The sequence below is a fragment of the Onthophagus taurus genome, chromosome 2 (genome assembly GCF_036711975.1).
Source record: "Onthophagus taurus isolate NC chromosome 2, IU_Otau_3.0, whole genome shotgun sequence".
Classification (NCBI taxonomy): domain Eukaryota; kingdom Metazoa; phylum Arthropoda; class Insecta; order Coleoptera; family Scarabaeidae; genus Onthophagus; species Onthophagus taurus.
Genome location: NC_091967.1, coordinates 7,817,066 through 7,840,846, shown reverse-complemented (window position 1 = coordinate 7,840,846; position 23,781 = coordinate 7,817,066). Strand labels below are relative to the sequence as shown.

Here is a 23,781-nt window from a genome sequence, read left to right as displayed (position 1 = left end):
TTGTTAATAATTTCATTCCAAATACACGACGAATCAATCACCGTGAAAATGATGACCATAACTTGAAAAATATTCGCGAACAAGAAATACAAACGGAAGAAATTTTTACCTCAAGCGAAAATGACATCAAGAATTTGACCGAAAATCGACCAAAAACAGGATTAATTTATAAACGAATCATTTACGCACCTTATCCACCAACATTTCAGAACGTTTTAGAATATTCGAATCCTTCAACCTCGAGAAATTCATCAATACCTTTTGAAACAGTCACTCACGAATTTCGATCGAAAAGTCAATTTGAATTTGAAGATAGAGAGACAAACAATTATGAAAATAGAAGTTATGGACGAGATTTTAATAATCAATATTTCGATTCAAGTTCAAGTTTAGGATTTTTGCGAAACCATATAAATAACCCAAAATATTAAGATGTTAGATGAGTCGAATTAGAAATAAATTGTTTAATAACTCAATTTAATAAAAAAGAATACTTGCTATTTATAAGATTTGTTTTAAACGTGTGATTTATCTTTTTGACTTGGTGTTGGAGAAACGTAATCATCAATCGTTGCAATATGACCACATTTTACATCACATTTAGGCATTTTCATATGGGGGCATGGATGTGGGATTCTTAAAGCGGAGCAAAGATTTTTGTTTGCTGTACAAGAACTAGTTGCGGTACATTGCCCTGGAACGCCTCTGTTCATATCACATATAATTCGACAACCCTGATCGTTTCTTTTTTTAGCAATTCTCGTTTGTGATCTTGGTTTGTAGGTTCTCGCTTCTTGTTGAATTGCGGTTGATCGTGCTTTTTCAATTTCTTTTAATATCCCAGTAATATTTCTTGGTAATTTACCGTTATCATCTTTAATACATTCTAAATAATTTTCGGCCCAATCTAAATAATCCATCGTCATTTCAATTTTTGCTGCCATCATCATAACGCAGGTTATCGTAACGGCTAACATATTCATCCCAAAATGGTATGTATTCGAAATTCCCACAATCGTATCCGTTTCATCAATAACTGTCGTTTCCCAATCGTTTTCTTCTAAAGCTCTTCGAATGCGAAACTCTCTAGATTCTGTTTCTCGTTGAACCGGATGTATAGAAACTTTTGAAAACTTCTTTTCTGGTGTTTTAATCCTTTTTTTACGTAAAGTGACTTCGTGATCGTAAATTTTGGTGCAACGTTCACAAACATCCATATATTCTTCAACATCGGTTTTGGCTAATTCTTTCGGTTTTATTTTCATAAACCCACCAGGTCGTGGTGGTGTAGCAAAAATATCGGGGTTCCTTGCAGACAAAATATTTGCGTTTGATGTAACCGTTTTAATTTTAGCACGATCTTTTACCAAACTATTACGACTTTGAACCTGATATATTCCAGAACCATCATAACTTCTATAGTGCATATCCCTTGCTAAAAAAAAAACAAAAAAAACCTCAATCTTTTAAGTTTTGACAGCATAAATAACAGTTAAATTAATAATTACTCATTCTATATCTTTGATAACCATTTCCATCTAAATCCATTAATACCGGATCTAAATTATAACCCGATCGTTTAGAATAAGCTCCTCTTCCTTGATTGTAATCTTGAGTTGGTTCTCCGTCGTCGTCGTCGTCGTAGTCGTCATCATCATCATCTCGGGCACGTCTGTTGGTTTCTCTATCGTAACATCTATCCCTACAATAAGTCATTTTGACCGATTCTTTTTAAATTTGCAATAACGAAAAATTTTGATACGCTTAAAGAATGATTAAGATTTAAATGTCAAAAATTAGATAAGAATGGTAGTGCCATCTAAGGAAGAGTAGCGCAACTATCAATGTTTTTATAAATTTTTGAAATAATGGATTTAATCAACACAAATTTTGGTTAATAATAAAATTTTTGTGGTCTATCTCTTAAAGTATCATCATTTTGAAGGGCATCCTTCACACTATCAATGTTGGTCTCGGCACAACCGATATAAGTCTCAATAGATTTTAATCGTAACATTTCTGCTTGAATTTTCTTTATTTGATCTGCTCGCCATTTTTCTAAAAACTCCATGGTGTTTTCTTGTGGTAATTCGACACCGGAAATAGTGGTGGAAGCACGAGAATGTTTCGAATACATCTGATCGTAATCAACACGTACTTTATCAACTATGTCGGAATAATTAACAGAAAAAGGCATTGGGCTGGACGAAATATTCGCTTCATGACTTAACACCCTGTCCACATCCAAACACATTCTTCCAAAACAAGTTTCCGATTCACAAACAGTTTGTTTACTTTTCATTGAGGCGTCTGAGGAGGAAGGCATCACTTTTCGCATCCGTTTCTTCTTTTCCTCCTCTTCAATAAACGAAACTTCTTTAGCCATATCGGCGTATTTCGCTAATAAAAGATCTTCGATAGCTTGAATACATAGCGAGACATCTTTAGGATGTTCACCTTTTCTCGTATAAATACCTTGCAGGAAATTTAACGCCCATTGAAGTTGTACTATCCCTAAGGATACTGGGGGATTATCACTGAATAAAGTCCAAATAACCGCTAACGTATGATCTAATTGAAGGTAAAACGGGGGACATTTTGCGTTCATTCTCACAAAGCTTTTGGCTCGAGCCGGTGCTCTAAATGTATATGGACTTGGAATATAACTATCATCATTTCTAAAAAAGAAATTAAATGAAATTTAAACATTAAATTTTGGAAATTACAACTTACGTTTTCTCTGTAATTGAACCTTCTTTTGGTGATTGAGAAGGAGTTCGATTAGATTGAGCTGGAGACGGAGATTTGCGTTCCGGAGAGGCATTTCTTGCTGGTGATCCAGCAGAACCTGTCGGAGTACTACGTCTTCTTGTTGGTGATTTATTGGGTGATTTATCTTGGTTATCTAAATCACTTAAAGCTCCTCCTTGTGGAGGATTCTCTAAAATGGTACACAATTAGTAAGCTAACATAAAAATGGGGATATTGAAAAAATGTACCTTGATTTTCACTGAAACTAATTGAAGGTTTCTTTTGTGGTGAACCCGTTTTAGACATATTTATTATTTAAAGACTGAATAATTTTTAACAATTTGTAGAAAATGACAGTTCGGATGACAAAATTTCATTTAAATTTGATTTTATATTAATCGTTTTAACTAATTTTTTGTTGTATTATTTTTTTTATTTAATCTTAAAATATCACAGAAAAGCCAATTGCAACAAACTCAAAAAATTTTGGTGTTTATAAAATGAGTAAAACAAATAAACATGATAAAAACCAAGTGTCATCGTCTGAATTTTTTAATAAAAATCCCGATTTATTCCAAGTTAGTCCACGACCTGGAGGATTTTTAACGCTTTTAGTTCCAACTAGATCACAAGGATGTTTACCGTTGGTAAATAAAAAGGTGTCACGGTAGGTTTGATATTTAATGTTAACTAAAATAGAAAATTTTGATTAATTTTTAGCAATTCATCGATAGTCAACGAAATTGATTATTGTAAATATAACGATACGATTCCGATGTCCGTTACTACATCACCAAGTAAATTTTCTGTAAAACCACCCGATGCTTTTTCATGCCCCGTTAAAATCCAATCAAAAACGGCTTCTGAATATTACCCAAGTAGTACATCAACTTCGGTGTCTTCAAAAACTGAAACAACAGAAATCCATCGACTATCAATGGAAATGCTTGGGGTGACTATTAGTTGTGTTATGCAAATAGCAGCAAATTTGGATGTGTCCAAAGAAACTTTAGAGGTCGCCAAAACGTATTTAAGATGTATGAAAGATGAAAATGGAAACAAACCAAGAAATATTTTCGGTATTTTAAATGAAATAAGGAAATTATTGCAAGAAAAAACGAGCGATGTTGATGTCGATGGTAGCCAAAGTTCGATTGGATCTTCTATTTTTGATAATCCGACAATTCCAAATTCAAGCAACTACGGTAAATAAAAGAATTCTTATAAATATGCATTTGTTTAATTAAAATTATTAAATCAAATTGTAAAGCTTCAATTTTACCACTAAAATCAATTAATTTGAACTCCAGTCGAAAAAAATAAAGTTTTTGTTTCAAAATTATTTATCTCCAAGAACGGTGTCAGTATATTAGTTATGTTATGAAAAAGGGGAAATCCAGTTATGCTCAAGACATGCGCATTGAATGATAATCTACCACCATCTGTAGCCCCAACCTTATCAGTTGACTTTACCGAGTATCTTATCATTTACAGCCCTCATTCAATACTCAGCAATCATTGCACACTCAACCGTCAACCAACACTCAGCAATCATTCAACACTCAACAAAGTGCTACAGATTTGTTTCGCAACCTCAGTGATCCAGGGTGAAGCAAAATAATTTATATTACCTACGAATTTATAATATTATTCTGTTGTATTGATTTGATGAGCCTATTGTTTGGAAAATATTTTTGTACTACATTTCTTGTGTATTTTATAAGTTATTAACAATATTCAATACCTTACCTTGAGATCTTTTAATGCCTTGTAAATTGCGTCGCATGTTTCTGGAATTTTGGCGCTTAGGGCTGATTTGGAAATAATTGTTGAAAATTTCAAATCTTCGTTACTTACCAAAAATCTCGGCGTAACTGATATCCGTTCGTGGGGGTTAATAATTTAATAATAAATATAAATCAATGAAAAATACGGAACAATTTAACGCTGAACAACAATTAAAACTAGAACTAACACTAGACCTAGATGTAACACTAGTCCTAGAACCAGAAACATTCGGGTTTAGCCGTCTTACAAGACGTACGGCTAAACATGAATATTTCTAGTGTTAGTTCTATTTTTTGTTAAATAAAAATATATAACAATCTAGCATCGAATAACAATTAAAACCAAAACTACCTTCCTTGATCGAGTTTATCTATGATTTCATGGATTAGAATAACTTGAGGAGTAACCCGAGTTGGATTCGATCAAAACATTGTGTCCGTTCTAACGAGGTCCGTTATATCGAGGTTCTATTGTATTAAAATGTATATTTCCATTTAAAATTCTTTTTTGCGTTTCTAAAACAAAAACGAAAATTTAGAAATCATTTGGCGATAATTAAGTTTGAAATAAAAATACAAATGAGTACAAAAATCGGTCTTTATTCATAAGAAATAAGCACACTTGGTACATAATCACTAAATACTCAAGAACGCAAATGTTGCATCCGTATATTACAAAAAAAAAAGAAAAAAAAAATTTAAGAGAAATGGTTAGTTTTTCTTTCTTTCTTTTTTTGAACGAAAGATTGAAGTAATGCATAATAGATATATGAGGTGTATGTGAGGGGTGGTCGATTCGAAGTATACAATCGATGTGGAAGGAAGAGGAAAATTATTCGGATTTTAAACACTTTATAACAAATAAAGTGTTGGTGTTTTTTTTTAACATTGTTATAAAGTGTTAACTTATTTTTTAATCCTTGATTCCGCGATCAAACTTCAGATTTAAAACAAAATATTCAGCGGGGATACGAAATGGCACAGTGCAAAGCGCGGAATCATCTTCTCCTCCACCTTCATCCATCTCTTTATTAAATCTTCAGATTTTTCAGCTAGAAGTAGTTTTAATGGTAGGTTGATGGATCTTCGTCGATCCGCGATTTATTAGCTTTTTCTCTTTCTCTCTCTCCCAGTCATTCATTTCCGCTTTGTTTATATTTTATTTTTTCTCTTTAACTTTCGCCTTCAAACTCTTTAATAATATAATCATTATTATTTTATTTAAATTATTATAATCGATTTATTAATAAAAACAGAGTGTTTGTACTGCTTGGTAAATGCTATTTTATTTTTTATTATTTTTTTAACAATCTCACGCATTCGCAACCTCATCATCATTATCATCAATTGCATTGAGCATATCAAAATCATATAAAAAATATCCGTCGTCATCACAAATGGACTTAAACCGGCAGGTACGCTCTATCCTAGCTCATAGAGTAGTAAGAGTTTATCACAATGTTTGTTTACAAAAAAAACGAACCACCTTTTTATTAGCTCATTTTTGAGGGCCCAAGTTTTTAGATACGACATTGTTTTCTAATCATATTTTTTCTTAAACGTAAAAAAAAATCGATTTTCGATATCTACACGGAAAAAAAAGAAATCAACTTTAATATTAACAAACAAAATAAGTTGTAAATATTTAATAATACACAGAAAACCTCATTTTTCGATGTTTTTTGTGTTAAAATGATTCCTAACTTTATGTTAAATGCATTTTTTTTGTAAGGTTAGAAATCATTAACACTTTAAAAATTCTCGAATAAAGAAAATAATTTTAGCCGCATACTTTGTTGCAATTTTTTCCTTTGTGTAATTGGACCCTCGTCATTATATGGGCCAACATCAGAAAAAAAAATTAATAGAGAAACAAAAAAATAATAAAACAATAATAAACAGTCATCGAAAAGCAACGAATTTTTTTCTCAAAAAATTTATCGCGCGTATTTTATTTTTTTTAATAATAGGTAGTAGGTAGCAGCACCGATTATTAGATGCCCCTTTGGATGTTCATCCACTTGGACTGGGAATGGCAGGCGATTGAGGCGGCGGCACTAAGACTTGGCGCGCTTTGAGCCGTCTCTGTAGCAAAAGACTTTCGCTCGGCGGGCTAAGTCCGTGTGGCGGAGTCTTCGCCCCTTTATCATCCATTTCCGATGGATAAACATTGGGACGTTCCAAATAATCCAATTGCATACTGAAATGTTGTTGTACTACCCTGTTTACTGCCATCGCACTTTCCGCAAACTGAGATAACTCTCGAGCCGAATTATTTTTTTTTATTACTGATGGTGTCGGTAAAGGTGCAGAATCACTTGCACATCTACAATTTAAAACGATGTTAATATAATCATTATAACAAGACCTAAATTAATTTGATTATAAAATTATTATTACCTTAACCATGGATGGAGTAAAACAGCAGAGGCGCTTAGACGTTGACTGGCACTTTTACGTAAAAGCTTAGAAATAAGGTCCTTGGCCTCTGGTGAAATATGTCCCCATTCAGGTTCAGGAAAATCATAACGTCCCTCTTGAATACTTTGGAAGAGGAGCCGTTGACAAAAATCACAATTATCCCCACGTTCCCAACCACAATCGGAACCACATTTTCCATAAAATGGTGGATACCCACAAAGTAAGATGTAAGTTATAACTCCCAGCGACCATAAATCGCAACGTTTATCATAAGCAACAGAATCTTGATCGCAGATGAACGCCTCCACAACTTCCGGTGCCATGAATTCGGCGCTGCCGACGGGTGTTAAAAGTTGCGGTGTTGCTAAAGGACTTGAAACGCTCGCTTGAAATCTAATTCCAGAGCCCAAATCTAAATCGCAAATTTTTACGGGACATAAAGTTTCGCGTTTCACGCAAAGAATGTTTTCGGGTTTTAAATCTCGATGGGCGATTCCTTTTGCGTGCATAAAACTTAAGGCGGAAGCTACTTCTCGGACTATTTCTGCTGCAGCCGCTTCAGAAAAATATTTATATTCTTGAATGCGACGTAAAAGTTGGCCACCATTAATCTAATAATTTAAAAAAATATACATTATAACCTTAAAAAAATGTAAAAAATAAAGAGTATTTTTTTCAACAAATTCTTTTCTAACCTAAAAATTAATACCAACTTAAAATTATTGTCAATCAAAAATCAAATAATAGAAGTTATATAATAGTTTATGTTATAACTCAAAGAAAAACGTTTCTAAAAATATTAGAAATAAGAAAAATATATTAATTAAATATAAGGACCATGTTAGTGACGCAAACTTCTTTGACGTTTAATTTGACATAAATCAAAAAAGAGTGTCAAGTTTTTTCTAACCTAAAAGTTAATACCAACTTAAAATTTGTATCAATAAAAAAAAACAGTTTTAATCTTAACTGGATTTAGTTTCAAAATCGTTTATCTCTACGGAAAGGATGCCAGCACATTGGTTGAAACCAAGGCTTATTTATTAAAGTTACCAAGAGGAGGGATTATTTAAGCGTTTTATCAACATCAACTTTGGTATACAAAAACAAATAGCGTCATAAGCAAATAAATAAAAATTCAACAGCTCCGTCTGGTTTTTATCTCTTATCTAAGAAAGTGTCATTGGATTCAAGAACATATTATATTTATTTAATATATTTATTTATTTGAGTTGCTATTACTTTTTTTTAATATAAATCTGTCAAAATTGTGGGAATGAAATTTTACCTTTTCAAATACAAGATAAAATTTTTCTTCATCCTCAAAAAACTCCACCAACTGTATGATGTTAGGATGTCCCTGGCAGTGGTGGAAAGTTTCGACCTCGCGGAAGACGCGCGCCCTCGCGTGTCCCGGCACCTTGTCGATAATTTTAACGGCATACTCGACGTCCGTGTACATATTTACACAGGTCTGCACGCTCGCGTACGCACCCTCACCCAAAATCTCCCCAGTCAGCTTGTACAAATCCTGAAAACACGATGAGACAAGCGACGATCCGGTACGACGTTTCTTTCGTCGCTTCCGTTTCGCCTCTTCCTTTCGGCGGGCAACTTCGCGTTCGCGAGCTTCCGCATCCATTTGGTCACCGCTATCAGAAGCGCTACCACCACCATTTTGGCACTCTTCACTACGTCTACCTTCTCCTAAAAATTAAAAAAAAATGTTTTAGAAATAGTATTAAATAAAAAAATATTAAATTTTTTTAAATCAATGACAAATTTCACACGCGTTAAAGGAATTTGTAAACAATTCAATTAACAATAATTTGTTCGTGTTATCATGACCTGTTAATAAACTAAAAGCAAAAACACGTTAATTTTATTATGGTTGCTATTTGTTTTAGCGAGTTTTGCCTGGTTTCAAGCTATTGAATTATTTCGAAATTTAATTGTTCATCAACTAAATAAATAATAAATTAATTGCAAACAATTAATACACGTTTTTTAATAGAATAACTGTCAAGTTGATGAAAAGTTGGCAACCGTTGATAGCAGTGACGTTTGAACTGTCATTATTTAAAAAAGAAAAAAAATGTTTTTGGTTTTATATTTATAAGTACATAAATAAAAATAAAATGAAGTCAAGAAAAAAAAATTTGAAACGGAACATATTAGGAGTTATTGAAAATATTACAAGAAAAAAAAATAATTAATTGTAAAGACCATGGTAGACAATGCAAAGTTCTCTGACGTTTAATTTGACATAAATCAAAAAAGTGTGAGAGGAGTAAATGGGTAGGATTTAAAAAATAAATTTGTTAAAGAACGAAACTAAGATGACAGGTGAATACTACGGTAGATGAAGGAAAAAGTTCACCATCGTCTAAAATTATTTAACTTCGCCTACAGTCGGGATCGAGAATACAAAATGAAGTGGGCACGAACACCTCCGCTGGGCCAAAGTGAATCTCCTCTTCACAAGCGATTGAATTAGTCCGGGGTGTTCGTCTGCTTCGTAATGGGTCTATTACGTCGCATTCAAAGAATTGTGCATTGAGTCATGTACACACACAACCTTCCTTTGATCGAGAGGTTGTGTTATAACTTTAAATCTCAATGAGAGTGTCAAACTCGACATACTCAGTAATGATATTGCAACAGAAAATGACAACCAAAAAATTAAACAACTAGAACCTGCATGATGTAACATACCTCCAAAAAAGATTAACTGCTACGTCAAGAGAATTCTAAGATGTGCTACGACAACCGCTTCTAAAAACAACTCTGCACAAAGTATTAACATTGTCCAACACTGTTAACTCCAGGTTCTATACATTTACAAATATCTTATTAAAACAGCCCTCATTCAATAATAATTTGAGCAGTTTGAAGAAAATAGAGGAAAAATCCTATTCTTTTGCAAAACTACTCAATGTCTATACTATCAAGCTATGTTGCATTTTATGTGGGACAGGGTAAGTGCATAATAGTTTCGTAACTATGAAATTCCCGATATACACTAAACATGAAAGATGCAGAATCCACATTAATAATAGTCACCTTTGGTGTATCTTATAAGATCGGTCCTGAAAAGTAAAATTTTTTTTGTTTTATATTTCTTTTGGATACAGCCAATGTGATAACATTAAATTTTCTGTGATAAATTCGAAATAATCATAACATTAATAAAAATAAAACTTGTATTAACACTTTAATGAATTATGCAACTTACGTAATAATTACATATTCAAGATAGCGTATAACGTTACACACATAAAATGTGCACAAAAGGAAATTAAACTTCTAGGTTAAGTTAATTGGTTGGTTTATAATCTCACGGAGATAATATCCACGTATTATTTATTTATAGTACTTGAGACAACAAAAAAGGGAAATATTATCTATACAACATCTGATTACCCTTTGTTCCATTCGTCACACGTACCGATAATAACCATTGTTCAAACATTGTTATTTTGCTAGTAAATATAAAAATTAAGAACAGACAGCGGCATAATCTAGTCAGCTGTGTCATGCGTTTCAATTGTTTATTTGTGCACAGGAAGCGGCGAGTTTTAATTAACGACGTTGGCGTTGGAAACCGGTTGCCAACTTGAAAATATACGTGGAGTATATATACGCGTACAACGAAGAAGAGAAACTCTCCTCTTTCCATAAATCCACTACGAGAACCACGACAAAGACTATGAAATGATAGACGAAGAAAACTATACACAAAAAAAACGAACAAGGAATATGGGGGATATTTTCTGGAAAGATTTTTTTGTGCCGGCGTTTTACCTGAGCCGTTGTTGCAGCACTCGGCCTCCTCGATTATCTTTTCCACCATCTCGAATTTTTATTCTCTTCAGTAAAAAACCACTTATTTCCTCCTTCACGCGGGTTATTAAAAATCGTACGATATTCTCCTCTCTCTCTCTCTCACAAGTTGGTATAACACAAATCGTTTACGTTTTAACTATCTTCCCATTTTGTTTGACATCCTACTTCCACTAGCGACCGGGTCCGACTGCGACTTCGTTTTCTATGCCGGTCGTCACGTAGTAACGCACATTCAATGCGCAAGCGCGAAAGCCTAACAGCGATCGTCATCTGTTTTGTTTACGATGGCACGATCAAAAAAAAATGTTTGAAGTAGGGAGAGGAAAGAAGGAAGGAGAATTTTCTAGATTGTGACTACCACGTCAATGGTTGATGTATTTTATGGGTTTTTTTGGTGATATTTCCATACATAACTTAAATTTTATCTTATTATCAAAATAAAAATCGTTGTCAAAATTTTGTAGGTTATAAAATTAATGATCAATAAATGTTGTATATTTCAAAAGTAATAAATATTAAAACTAATTATTTTTACCTGGTTTAATATCAATTTCGACGCTTTGGTGTAGGTCTAAGCCGTTCCGGTTGTCTGCCTCCTAAAAAAATAAAAATACAATCAGTTTTTTAGGTTAGAGCTACTGTCAATGTTGACGCTTATATTGACAGTTGATTAAATTGTCTTAAAAATAAACAAGATCATTTTCTAACCTTTAAAACCATTTATTTTAAGTTATAAAAATTATTTTTATCAATTTAATATTGCGTCAGTTTTTGAATAAGAACACGCATTAAAATTATTTGTTGCATCAGAAACTGAGCACAAACATTTGCGGGGTGATTCAAGTAAACATAATTTTATTTGATGTGACTAATTAAAGTTTTTTTTGTCGTTAAACTTATCGAACCACGTTCGTTTTAACCTGGATTAAAAAAGTATATAAAAAAAGAAGATTTTGTGATTTAACGATGAAGCGATAACAATTAAACAAAAACAACTAAACATATTTTTATATTAAGTTTATGGAATGGACATTTGCAGGGAGTTTTACACAAAGCTAGATTATCCTTGTGGACTTGTCGTGGTCTTTGTGGAAAAAATTGGGGTTTTACCCCTGAAAGATTGTACTGGCTCTATATAACTATGGCAGCCTGGTATAGGAAAGCAAGACAGACTTCAGTTATCAGTAAATTTTCGTGAATTCAACGAGTAGCTGTATTGGCAATTTCTGGTGCTATAAGCACAATGCCAACTCTAACAATGGAAGTTCTGCTTGGCCTATCTCCTTTGTATTTGCATAGAGAAAGTAGCTAGAACTACCATTTAGAGGTCTATCCAATATGCTCAAAACTGCTCCGACATGTACTACCAACGAGCTACACCAGCGGTTCTCAAACTTATATCTTTGCGTACCACTAAGTCTATTTTAAAAATCAGGTAGTACCACTGAAACTGTTTTGCGTACCACTTGAGAACTTCTCGCGTACCATCAGTGGTACGCATACCATAGTTTGAGAACCACTGAGCTACACCAAGACACTATAAGCACTGATATGTGCTATCAATGCCGTCAGATTTGGCGGGATCACTACCAGTGATTACTCCTCGTGTAGTGATACCAGATTGTACTGCCCGAACGGCAGTTTTGGATCGAAAACAAAAATTTTCCAGTATTTGCCAGTACTACTGTTCTGTATTCCAGGCGGAAGTATTTGCTATTGACATGGATGCTAAAATCCTTCTTGAGAAAAGGGTGAAGAACACACGTCTCGACTCTAATTAATGACTGTAAAAAAATTTTAAACACACTGAATTGTGACAATAGAGTTTCTCTGATCTGGGTTTGTTGGCAATGAAGCAGCAGACGAGCTAGCACGAGAAGGCATCGCTAAAGTGTTTGTGGGGCCAGAACCAGCAGTTGGTATAATATCATTTGCGATGGCCAAACATAGGATTGGACTGTAGGCTGAAGAGAGACTTCGCCTATTGTGGACCAGTTCTGCTAAAATTAGACACACCAAGTTCTGAATGACTTTTCAACGATCAAGGCGTTAATGTTCGTTAAGAGCATTGGACTGCACGGTTAAATTTGATAATGTTATCTATCGGGGTACAATAGAAACTTTTTCGCCAAGATATGTACATTAAAATTATAGTGTTAAAAATATAAATAGAAACAGATGTTGTCAGAAAATGTTTACGTCATTTTGACATACATATGTCAAACAATAAAGAAATGAATAAAAAAAATAAATTAGTTACGTTATATTCTGATAATATTCAAAAACATACATTTTTAATACTAAAGGAAATCGTTGTGCACCCCATTGTTTAGATTACATAACGCAACAACGTTTAAAGTATAACGGTCACTAACCTCAACCTAATTTAACACGAATAATAAAATAAAATAATATACAAGTTAAAATTTTAAAAACACCAAAAAAAATAATAATACCTCTCTGGTATTAAACACGTGGAAGGTTAAAAGGGGAAAAGTGAAGAGGGTTTAAATATAAAAGTCGGGGTGACCTTGGCCCACGATTCATTTTGGTGGCCGTAACCTTGAAAGAGAGAGAGATCCCCCGGTTTGTTGATTTTCGAGTTTCGCTTCCGGATGAATTATCGAGACATTGTGGTTATTCGAAATGCGTAGTTTCTGGGTGGTTTGAATTAATGGGATAGTCGAGTTTGTTTATGCCAAAATATCGAGCAAAAGGGAGAACCACTCTCTCGACGGAGGTAAACGGACGAAAACAGGCTATTTTCGACTGGAGACTATTGTGTTACGGCGACAGCTCTAACTGCGTTTTCATTTTAATACGCAGCCGATTACTTGAAGGTTACGTTTTATAACGTAACTTAAAAAAAGTTCGATAAAAAAGTATGCATTTTTTTCAAGCATTTATCTGTATCACGATTTAATTAAAAAAAAATGATTATTTGAAACATTGTCATTATTAAGAGCCCACTTTACCAGGTCGGTCAGTTTCTGAGGGGCGCAGACGACGGACGTTCGGAAGCAACGAGGCGGAGTTTATTTTCTACTAGGCCCGACCCTTTATAGATAAAAAAAACATCGTGTTTATTTTATTACGATTCTTTTTCTCGTCGATGTTGTTAATGAAGAAATTAAACGACATCTTCTAAATATTATTATTTATTAACACTTTTTCTTAATTACGAATCACAATCAATCTTTTTATTGACTTTCCAATTTATTTATTATTTTAGTTATTTAGCCCACTTTTTTACTACGTTTGTTTTTTTTAAGTATTTTGGTTCACAACAATTTACATTACGCAAATATCAGTTTTTTAATGCTTTTTTTCGATATGAATACAATATTAATTTTTTAATAGAGAAATTAGAGAAAGAAGTTGAGAACATCTAAGATTATGGGTTTATAATTCAATTGAATGTAAGGCAAAAATCAATTTCAAATGCAATAAATAATTTTGCGACGCATAAAACATTTATATCATTTTGAAACGAAAATAACATTTATAACTTCATTTTATATTAAAATAGATATATTTGCAATACAGGAATGTGAAAAGTTCGGTACAACATTTATAAATTATATCTTTGTTGTATTATTATGCGTTCGTTTGATATACAGGTGTCTCAGAGTAACCGTGTAAGTAATTTTATTTGAAAACAGGTAGTTACAAAAATTAAAGAAAAAATAGCTGAATAAATGTGGTTCCTTTATGAATATTATTACTTTTCATTCGAACTTTTTTAATATTTCTGTTTAAAAAAATGGACTGCATGGTCTGCATCACCTTGTATAAGTAAATGAAATAATATGTAATACCTAATTAATAATAATATTAAATAATGATTGAAGTATACAAAATATGGCTAATAGTGTAATAAATAAAACAGCCCTGACTAGAAAAATCTTTAGGAAATTTTAATTTGCCATCGTTGAATAGATGTAAGCTCTTGAAATTCGCTGAACACTTCACCTCGACGATGGCATTTTCGTTTTTTATTGTTTCATTTGGACTTGCAACTAAGAATCCATACATCCTACGGATGAATAGAACTTAAGAGTTTGCTGGCAAGTTATATTTACTTTCAAATTTTTTTAATGCAAGTCATTCATAGTCTTGGCCATGTTTAGTGTTATTATTTCTAGCAAATTTCGAGTACAAGATTGATTTAACTTTATTTAAGCAAGACGTGTCATTTCTCATCCTACATACATCACCAAATCTCGATGCAGTTAGGCACAGATACCTTTCTTGGATCCATATCTGATTGGTACTTTAGCTTCTGGTAAGAATTTGTATTTTATTTCTGTTAATGCATCCATCTTGCAAGTTTCCAATAAATTCTTCTTTCTTTTATATTCTTCGTGTGAAATGTCACTCATAAATTATAACCGAATTGCTATCATTACCCTGATCGGCTTTCGCTACCTACCTGAATTACCCTGTATACACGAGTATTTTATTTTATTGTATTCAATTATTTTATAGCAGTACCACTCCGGATGATGCATCGTAATTGATGTTGTTCGAGCGTTTAGCGTTTACAGTCTTTATTCAGTCTTTATTTACTTCTCCTGAAGCTGTAACTAAATTAATTCTTCTTTACCTGCGTTCTTCATAGACTGCTATGCCATGTCACTTACGGGTTCTTGATATTTTTGGAATGTTTTTGTTAACATAAATAGTATATCCACACATAACAATAATTCTTCAGCCTGTGTATATTCGGTACCGACAGATAACAGAAACAACAGCAGAGTTTATCTCAATAGACTCTTTGCTTTCTTCAGTGTAAAGCTTCTTTTTTATCCCGCACATAAAACATAAAAGAAATGAGCTGCTAAGCCCTTTTTTTGACTCATTAATAAATTTAATGCGAGTTTTGTTGCAGTTGAATGGATTATTCTCCACCATCAGTATTTGGTTCTGCATCATTTGTATTATTTAACTTATGGTATCGCTTCAAATAATGTATCGTTTTAATTTTTACTGTGATGGTTTATTCTTTTTAAATAAGTCCTTTTTATGTGTATCACAGTTTATACAATAAAATTAATAAAATTTAACTTACCTTTCGGAATGAATACATTTTTCAATTGAATCTCGGACTATAAAATATGAAATTTTAGATTTTATAAAAATTTATATCGTAAATTATTACCGTCTATTACTCCTTTTTCGAGAACATCTTCAAATGCTAAGGGGTAGTTTTTTAGATGAACATACTTACCCATTGTTTATAAAAACTTTACACAAACTAAATTAAACTAACACTATAGTACACAATAAAATAACAACTATTGACTATAAATTCAAAAATTTTGTTAAATTACATAATCATTAGTAGAAAATCACGGAAAATAAAGTTCAAAACGTACTTTTGGAAATGATTATTTTCTCTACCACATTAAAAAGTAATAGATAAAACAAGGAGCTTCGATGAAGAGAGTCGATGTCAGCGCCGCTCAGTCGGCAGGAGGCGGGACTAACGCGGTGGTAATACCACAGTATATATAACAGACAGTACTCTCACTCAGTGGCGGCACGTTTGATGTGGCGAATTGATTTTCAATGACCTCGAAGCCATTATTCTGGCATAAAACACAACAGGTCCGCATTAAAAATATTTAAAACGTCGAAAATATTAAATTAAAAAAGTTATTCGCAATTAAATTTCTGAACTGATAAAAACATTAGTTATTGAGTTATATATTATATAAGTAATAACGTCATTATTTATAATATTTGATATTTTATTTTAATCTTTACACTTGTCGTTACGGCTCTGCATAAAAACAAACCTCACAGACACACTGGCGATTAGCAAGATTTAAACCAGCGTAATGGCCGCTCGCCTGCGTAATGAGGGCTGCGCATATCTTCCCGCCAAACCGAGTGAGAGTACTGTCTGTTATTTATACTGTGGTAATACTTCGTGGGAATCTTGACGGAAAATATTCATTTTTACGCTACCTTTTTGCAATTTTAGCAAATTACAAACTATTCCTTTATAACTAAAAATTTTGAAAAAATTTATTTGAAAAATATTACTATTTTCAAGTATACTATCATGCAAGCTAAAAAAGAACGACCAAATTGTATAATATTGAGGAAAAAAACCCCTTTTTTTGGAAAACTTTAAAAATTTTCACCATGCGTTATGTAGAATTGTTAGAAGAAGCTATGTACAAAATTTCATCCAAATATTTTCATAAATAATGTATGTTTTTTGTAATTTGCCGAGCTGTATGGTAAAGTAGCCTCTTAAGTATGTGGCAAGTTATTGTACAGTGCTCAGCAAAATTATGGTACAAAAAATATTTTTTACTGATTTATCTGAGTAAATTACTGTAGTTGCCCTAAGTAAGCTGGTTAATCTTCTTAATTAATTAAATGAGCAGCATTTCACAAAAGGCTCTTTATTGAACATGAAATTAGACATTTTTATCTACAGTTTGCTGAAAAAAATCATGAAAATTGAACGAATAATAAAAAAGTTATCACATTTCAAACTTTACCAAATATTAGCTTGTTGCGTTTTTCTTGCACCTGAGTGTGCTTAATGGGATAATAAAATTTATCTCATTCGCAAACCCGTGGAAAACGGCGATGTTACTAGGTGGCGCAAACGTCGTCACCCTATTGTAAGATGCTACAATTTTTGCAAATGGTTACAAATGTCAATTCTGCTTTCAAATTTGTAAAGTAAACAGATACAAAATACATGTCAACCAGACATGGATCGCTATACCTCTCAAGTACGCAGAATAATTTAAGTTTGTGTTAGCGCAGCATGAATTTCAAAGCAATAACCCAAAAAGCAAAACAGAACAAAAGGTTTTAATTTCTAAAAAAATTACAGCCAAAGAACATCGTGTGACAACGTTTCTGCCGTCTTGTATTAACAATTCTAGAAGCGAATTACAGATAATAGAAATAATTGTGCTAGAGCAAGAAGAAGTTTAAAAGAGAGGACTACTCTCGACGAATAAATTTGTATTCAGCGAATGTATTGGAGCTGTGCAGGAGGCAGTGGATTTCATTAGCACATTGGTAGGTGCTCATATGGAAAGATATCAGATAATTGCGGTGTTATTAGATGTCGAGAAAGCTTACGATTTCGTTTGACAAGATGTCCTGCTGCCAAAGATGATTGACGGGCTGCTGCCAAAGATGATAGGTACATCAAGGGGCTCTACTATGTAATATTTTTGTACATGAAATTCCGGTAATGATAGCTAAAACCAAGGCAGAAGTCAATCAATTTGCAGATGATAGCAGGATAGTGGCTGATCTGAAGATATGAGATTGAACTGAAGAGTATTGGATTGAATACGCAGAATACTGAAATGATAGTTTACAACAAGAACGAAAAAGTGGTAGAGATTAGAGATGCAGAAGCTGAAGGTCTGAAAACAAAGTGCCAAGAGGCTAAGCATTGCGAAAAGAACTGTGAGAGGCCAATCGCCCGATTCCACCACCATCAAAAATAAGGGTAATAGAATCCATAATAACGAATTTATAATAAATATACCTAAACTTCACCTACTTTTCAAAACCTAACCTCTTACTGAGTCAAATCAACGATATCAATCGGCAAAATCCTCTACAGAATCTTTCTACTATCCGTTTTTCGAAGTTATTTTTCCTCGCATGACAAAAATCCTTAAAAACATTTAATATTTTTTGGTTAACTTATTAATTTGTTGATTCAGGTATTAATTTTATCAATGCAAGCTAATTCCATGAAAGAAACTTTTTCAATATAACCAAACAACCTGAAAAAACTGGAGAGATATATAAAAGTGGTGTTCTGGGTGTGTGACGTCTGTGCTCGGAAATATTCGTTCAAAGCTAAAAATATGCGTCCTCAAAACACACAAAGGCGCATTCACAGTTTGAAACGAACGAACACGCCGCACCAAAACTCTTTGTTCGTTTTGAATACGTATTGGGGAATTAAAAAAATTTTAAACGAAGAAAAAGAAAGTAAATCAAAAATGTATGAAGGTGAAATGAATCCATTTGTTTTGTCTTTGGAGTAAGCGTGAATTACAAAACGTAGTTTTCAAATTTAACGAATGTTTTGATCGAAAAAGTGCTGTATCAGGAGATTTTATGCGCACGTTGTCGTTTTAAATTAGGCGAGGACAAACAACATGTGATATAATATTGAATTTTGTTGATAAGAAACTTACGCGGATATTGTTTACAGTGTATATTTACATTTTAATTAAATTATAAATATAGCTTTTAAATAAATTCATATTTTTAATTAGTAAATATTTAAGAAAAAAAGATATATATAAATAAATACTTTTTTTTCTTATTTGTTAATATTAGATTGTAATCGACGTAATCGTATTACGTTAATTTAATTTCGAAATTTAATCGTTAAATAATAATAATAACCTTAATGTGAAGTTGTTGTGATCGCCTCAAGTTCACGTTCTCTTACGACACACATTCGAACCTGTTTATTTCAAACTCTAAAATCATTATTGCTAATTGAATCAAAGAAAAACCTAGTTTTACTCAATTACTCTTTATCTGTCAAGGTGGAATAATTAGGGATTAATATTTCCTAGGGTATATCATCTATCTAGGGTAAATAGATGAGCTTAAGACACTAAATACATTTTTAGAAACGGAAACGGAAATTGGAACATAATAATAAAAAAAAAACAAAACAAATTTGTGTAAATTTTTTTTGAATAACGAAATTTCAAATATCAGAGTATGACACAAATTATTTTATAAATATGACAGAACAAAATTCCCTGTTAATATTGCCAACTGTTACAAAATCAAATTATACTCAGAAAATTATATTATACCTCAAAGATTATACCACATTTTTTTCCGTTAAAAATAAGGATTTCGTATAACATTGAAGTTAAAAGGTTACGATACTTGCCACTTTTAACCAGGTGTGCGTAGTAAATGTATTTGCAAAACGTATTTTACGCGAAGTAAAAACGTTACGGTCGTAATTTCCATAAATGCCGTGCGTTTTAAGAATATTTTATCATTTTTGAGTCGTTGGCGTGTAAACGAACAGGTAACCTTGAAATTTACCATCGACATCTATAGTTGTAGGTTTGTTTTTTTTTGTTTTCAATTTCTAACCTAACCAAGCACTTAACGTTTCATAAACGTTTGTAAATTTTTACATTCCGCGTTTTCTACATTGTTTACTTTATTTTTTTTTTTGTTAATGTGTTGAGTTTCTTCATTTTTAATATTTAGAAATAAAATCTTATAGGAAACGAAAAAATCTTAATAATGGAGTGGAAGTTATAATATTTATCGAGAATGTGTCAGTTTGACAGATGACAAATGATTCTGTCAATGACATATGAGCATATGAAGAATGCGTTTTGTTAGTTAACAGTGGATAAAATTAATGGTATTGTTGATCATAAATTGATAACACTTTCATGGCTAAAGAAATGTTTGATATTCCGGATGACATTTTTCTCTACAGAAAATAGAATTTGATATTTTAATGATATTTCGCTTTATTCCTGGGTACAAGTGACACCTAAACTAAAGTTGGCAACCAATTATATCTTTTTGACATAACAAAGGACCTACATAATACACAAATTGGACAAATGTTCTCTACAGATGCTACTTCTAAAACAGTGATAGATATTTTTTCTAACGTTATTAAGAAAACGGTTGATGAACGACTTGGACAAGCTGAAGACAAAAAAAGATTGAAAGCAATACCAAAAAAGAAGCGCAGGAAGTATGACTCAGAAAAGTTATTAAAACAGAAAGAGATTATTACAAAGATAGTACGGATGAAGAGCACCTGAGGACTTGTATAGAAATAGAAAACACACTAGAAGTCGAGTGTAGGAATCCAGGAAAAGAAACTGATATTTCAAGTACTATATAGCTCATGTATTTATTATTTCAGGAGACTAATATGTAAATTAGTCGAACTTCTGGGAGACAAGAGAAATAGAATACATTTTACATTCATTTGTATCATTAACTCAACATTTGTATAAACTATTGTACAACCTTACACAAATACTGCCTATAGTTACCACAAATACTACCTATGGTTATGCACAGATATCTTAGAGCTCCCAAAATACTTGTTAACATTTACCTCCGATGAATAGGGAAATTGTAAACAAAATTTTTTTTCCAGAAATTCAATTAAATTTATATTATAACAAACATGTCCTACTATTTTCTGAACAAATTTGGCAGCCTGACCAAAACATTACCATCAATATTTTTTACCCATTTCAACCTTAAAATTGATTAAATCGTTTACAATTACCCCATCTAACCCTAGATAATTACTTTTTGGATCAAAATGAATAATTTCCATCAAAAACATTACTATCGATTTTAATGATATCAACAATTTTTGATGATTTAAAATGCAAAGAAAAAAACGACGGTGATTTACTCAAATAATTGAAATTTCTCGCACCAACACTCACTTTGCGATTGTGATGTTAAAATTCTTACGACTCCTGCTTCGGTAAATAGTACAGTAAATAGTCAGGAATGCACTCAACCGAGCCAACATTTTTTCTTTTTTCGTATGTAAAAGATAAGAGGGCATTAAGCTACGCGTCTAAAACTATTCGTCAACTAAAAAAAAAAATAAATAAATAAAATAAAAATTCGTGTTGTATTCGTCTACAACACGATGCGACTCTCTCTCTATTCTTTTAACCTTTACGAGTTCGTTAACATTTATCTCATTATTATTGCCAACGGAAAACTTCTTAATAGAGAAAATCTAAAACTACAAAAATAACAATTTACATTTCTGACACATAACGATCTTTGATCCTAATTAATAAAACCATACGCAATACACAACGGAGGTGTGTCGTTTTATAAAACCGTTCCAATTTTAATCACCTATCGATTAATTCCTTACTTTTACCACACCTCCTCCATTACGTAAAAAACATGCGAGCAAAATAAATCTAATGCGTCAATAATCAAATCAAGTTGATTTAAACTAATCTTGCTCTCAATAGTTCCAAAAACAACAATATTTTTCTATCAAAAAAGAAATGTCCATATCAAAATAAGTGATGTTTATAACGCGACATATCTATAAATTCAAGTTTAGAATCAATCAAGTTTTATCGTTTTTTTATCATCGTGTTACTTTTTGATACTCATCGTTTCGCAAGGAACTTATCACGTTATTTCAAAACGATTAGTAATACTCTAACATAACACGGGGTGATTCAAAGAAAATTAGTTGCCAATTTGGATTTTTTAATGATTAATTTTTGGTTATTTTTATATCCAACCCTTAATATTCTTGTCAGTTGCATTTTTCGTTGAAATTGAAACGTCAACGTCAAGTACATAAGAAGTACTTTAATTTCAAATACGCCCACTTTGAATAGACTTTAACATCTATTTTTAGCAGGAAGTTTCTCTCTCGATAGTTTGAAATATGTTCGAAACACGAAAGAGAAAAATATCTAATAAATCAAAAACGCCTCGTTATTTAATTGTTAATGTTGAATTTACACGCTTAATCGAAACGAGCAAAACGTATTAAACGATTTAAAACAACTTCATGAAATGAAGTTAAAGCTATCATTAAATTTATTTGATTTTTGTGAGAGATTTAGCGGATGATGAAGATAATGCCTCTTGGTGAGTCATCAAGAAATCGGTAACGTAGATCTCTCCTTTCTTCTTTTACGATCAAATTGTGTTCATGAGGGCGCGTAGCGTGAACGCTGCTATTGCTCAACTTTGTACGCCAAAGAAACGCATGACTCACGATTCTAACTTGTAACTCTTCGCGGACATGACATTTCTTATTCGGCCGTGAACGAATCATTTGCCAATTTAATCCATTCTAATCTATAATAAAGTTTAAGTTAAACATTTTTTTTAACTTCTTAATTTAATTAAAATTAAAAATTTTAATTTATCATACGTATAAAATAAAAAAGTTAGGTTATACACTTTTGACATTTATGACATTCAAACAATTTTGATATTTAAACGTCAAAATTATTAAATTAACTATACACGTGTTTTTTCTTGAGACATAACCTAAAAAAATCTTATTTTAAAATTGTGGTGAACCGGACTGAGTTGAAATTAATTTTTGGCAAAAAATCAACATCGCCTACTATTTCTAGGTTCGGAGGTCAACGGAATTCCCGGCTCACAACTTATAAAAAGACACCATCTTAACAGCAAAAAAAAAGTCTTGGCTCGAAAACCAGGAAATAACGAATTTTTACCGGTTCGTGTCGCGCACGTGTCCCAATTCTCATACTTAAAAAAAAGTCGGGATTCTGATACCCAATCAATCAAATTGCGAAACGTAATATTTTCAAAAGGAGACGTAATAAGGTAAAATTATTGCAGGTATTCAAAGCGACACGCAATAAACTTTCAAGGTCAAATAATCAACCGGTCGAGTAAAAGTCATTGGAAATATTGTTTTTGATCGACCAATAACGAGCCGGTCGGTTCCGTGTACACTTTCGTTTTCAGTAAGCGGTTTCATGCTCTTTGCCCTAACGAAAGGCTTCCGTGTAATCCGCACGTGTATCAAAGTTACGTATTGCCAAGTGCTTGAGGCCCCAATTCGGACCACATAAACGATCGAAATAGAGATTTTTACTTACCGACTCAGACAACTCGTTTAAGCCAGCCATCTTGCCACAACAAACTGCGCAGAAAAGTAGCGCACTTCACAACAGAACGATTTTTTTTAATATAAATTTAATCCATAATTTCATACACAGGTTGAAACAAATATAATTCATTATTAAATGATTATAAGTGTATTAAGCATATAAATAAAAATGTATTAATTAAAATTGTTATGAAATTATTTTTTAAGTGACACAGTTGCCATCTATATCTAAAATATTATATTAGTGTTTGAAGTAATCTGTTGTAATCTGAAGTAATTTATTGATTTATTTTATATTATATATTATTAATATTT

The 23,781-nt window shown here is 32.3% G+C and overlaps 4 protein-coding genes and 1 long non-coding RNA gene across 6 annotated transcripts; 2 read left to right on the top strand and 3 right to left on the bottom strand.

Moving 5' to 3' along the window:
* Positions 1-460: 460 nt before the first annotated feature.
* LOC111427298 (uncharacterized) lies at positions 461-1,716 on the bottom strand. Its single transcript, XM_023062363.2, has 2 exons — positions 1,509-1,716; positions 461-1,435 (listed from the first exon to the last, which is right to left on the bottom strand). Exons 1-2 carry the CDS (start codon positions 1,714-1,716, stop codon positions 516-518), a joined length of 1,128 nt encoding a protein of 375 aa, XP_022918131.1. The 3' UTR covers positions 461-515.
* Positions 1,717-1,887: 171 nt separating this feature from the next.
* On the bottom strand, positions 1,888-3,165 carry LOC111427299 (uncharacterized). Its single transcript, XM_023062364.2, has 3 exons — positions 3,000-3,165; positions 2,734-2,941; positions 1,888-2,678 (listed from the first exon to the last, which is right to left on the bottom strand). Exons 1-3 carry the CDS (start codon positions 3,055-3,057, stop codon positions 1,895-1,897), a joined length of 1,050 nt encoding a protein of 349 aa, XP_022918132.1. The 5' UTR covers positions 3,058-3,165; the 3' UTR covers positions 1,888-1,894.
* LOC111427301 (uncharacterized) lies at positions 2,371-5,514 on the top strand. Its single transcript, XM_023062368.2, has 3 exons — positions 2,371-3,418; positions 3,472-3,956; positions 4,246-5,514. Exons 1-3 carry the CDS (start codon positions 3,252-3,254, stop codon positions 4,350-4,352), a joined length of 759 nt encoding a protein of 252 aa, XP_022918136.2. The 5' UTR covers positions 2,371-3,251; the 3' UTR covers positions 4,353-5,514.
* LOC111427086 (Lk6 kinase) lies at positions 5,119-23,531 on the bottom strand. Of its 2 annotated transcripts, XM_023062059.2 has the most exons (5): positions 23,456-23,531; positions 11,341-11,401; positions 8,248-8,666; positions 6,939-7,570; positions 5,119-6,864 (listed from the first exon to the last, which is right to left on the bottom strand). In XM_023062059.2, the coding sequence occupies exons 1-5, from the start codon at positions 23,483-23,485 to the stop codon at positions 6,552-6,554; spliced, it is 1,455 nt and encodes a 484-aa protein (XP_022917827.1). In that variant the 5' UTR covers positions 23,486-23,531; the 3' UTR covers positions 5,119-6,551. The 2 variants fall into 2 exon arrangements, with proteins under 2 accessions (XP_022917827.1, XP_022917828.1); XM_023062060.2 differs by lacking the exons at positions 11,341-11,401; positions 23,456-23,531 and adding an exon at positions 10,764-11,012.
* On the top strand, positions 13,944-15,885 carry LOC139428959 (uncharacterized). The gene is made up of 2 exons (XR_011639639.1): positions 13,944-15,090; positions 15,697-15,885. It is a non-coding gene; the product is annotated as an uncharacterized lncRNA (long non-coding RNA).
* Positions 23,532-23,781: the final 250 nt, after the last annotated feature.

Excerpts from the sequence above, each read along its gene's own strand:
- LOC111427298 (XM_023062363.2), bottom strand. The coding sequence starts at position 1,716 with ATGACTTATTGTAGGGATAGATGTTACGATAGAGAAACCAACAGACGT. Across the intron at positions 1,436-1,508 it reads TTATCAAAGATATAGAATGA|CAAGGGATATGCACTATAGA; the intron begins GTAATTATTAAT and ends TTTTTTTTTTAG.
- LOC111427299 (XM_023062364.2), bottom strand. The coding sequence starts at position 3,057 with ATGTCTAAAACGGGTTCACCACAAAAGAAACCTTCAATTAGTTTCAGT. Across the intron at positions 2,942-2,999 it reads TAGTTTCAGTGAAAATCAAG|AGAATCCTCCACAAGGAGGA; the intron begins GTACATTTTTTC and ends GTACCATTTTAG. Across the intron at positions 2,679-2,733 it reads GGTTCAATTACAGAGAAAAC|AAATGATGATAGTTATATTC; the intron begins GTAAGTTGTAAT and ends TTTCTTTTTTAG.
- LOC111427301 (XM_023062368.2), top strand. The coding sequence starts at position 3,252 with ATGAGTAAAACAAATAAACATGATAAAAACCAAGTGTCATCGTCTGAA. Across the intron at positions 3,419-3,471 it reads GTAAATAAAAAGGTGTCACG|CAATTCATCGATAGTCAACG; the intron begins GTAGGTTTGATA and ends ATTAATTTTTAG. Across the intron at positions 3,957-4,245 it reads TCCAAATTCAAGCAACTACG|CCCTCATTCAATACTCAGCA; the intron begins GTAAATAAAAGA and ends TATCATTTACAG.
- LOC111427086 (XM_023062059.2), bottom strand. The coding sequence starts at position 23,485 with ATGGCTGGCTTAAACGAGTTGTCTGAGTCG. Across the intron at positions 11,402-23,455 it reads TAAACGAGTTGTCTGAGTCG|GAGGCAGACAACCGGAACGG; the intron begins GTAAGTAAAAAT and ends TTATTTTTTTAG. Across the intron at positions 6,865-6,938 it reads TTACTCCATCCATGGTTAAG|ATGTGCAAGTGATTCTGCAC; the intron begins GTAATAATAATT and ends TTTAAATTGTAG.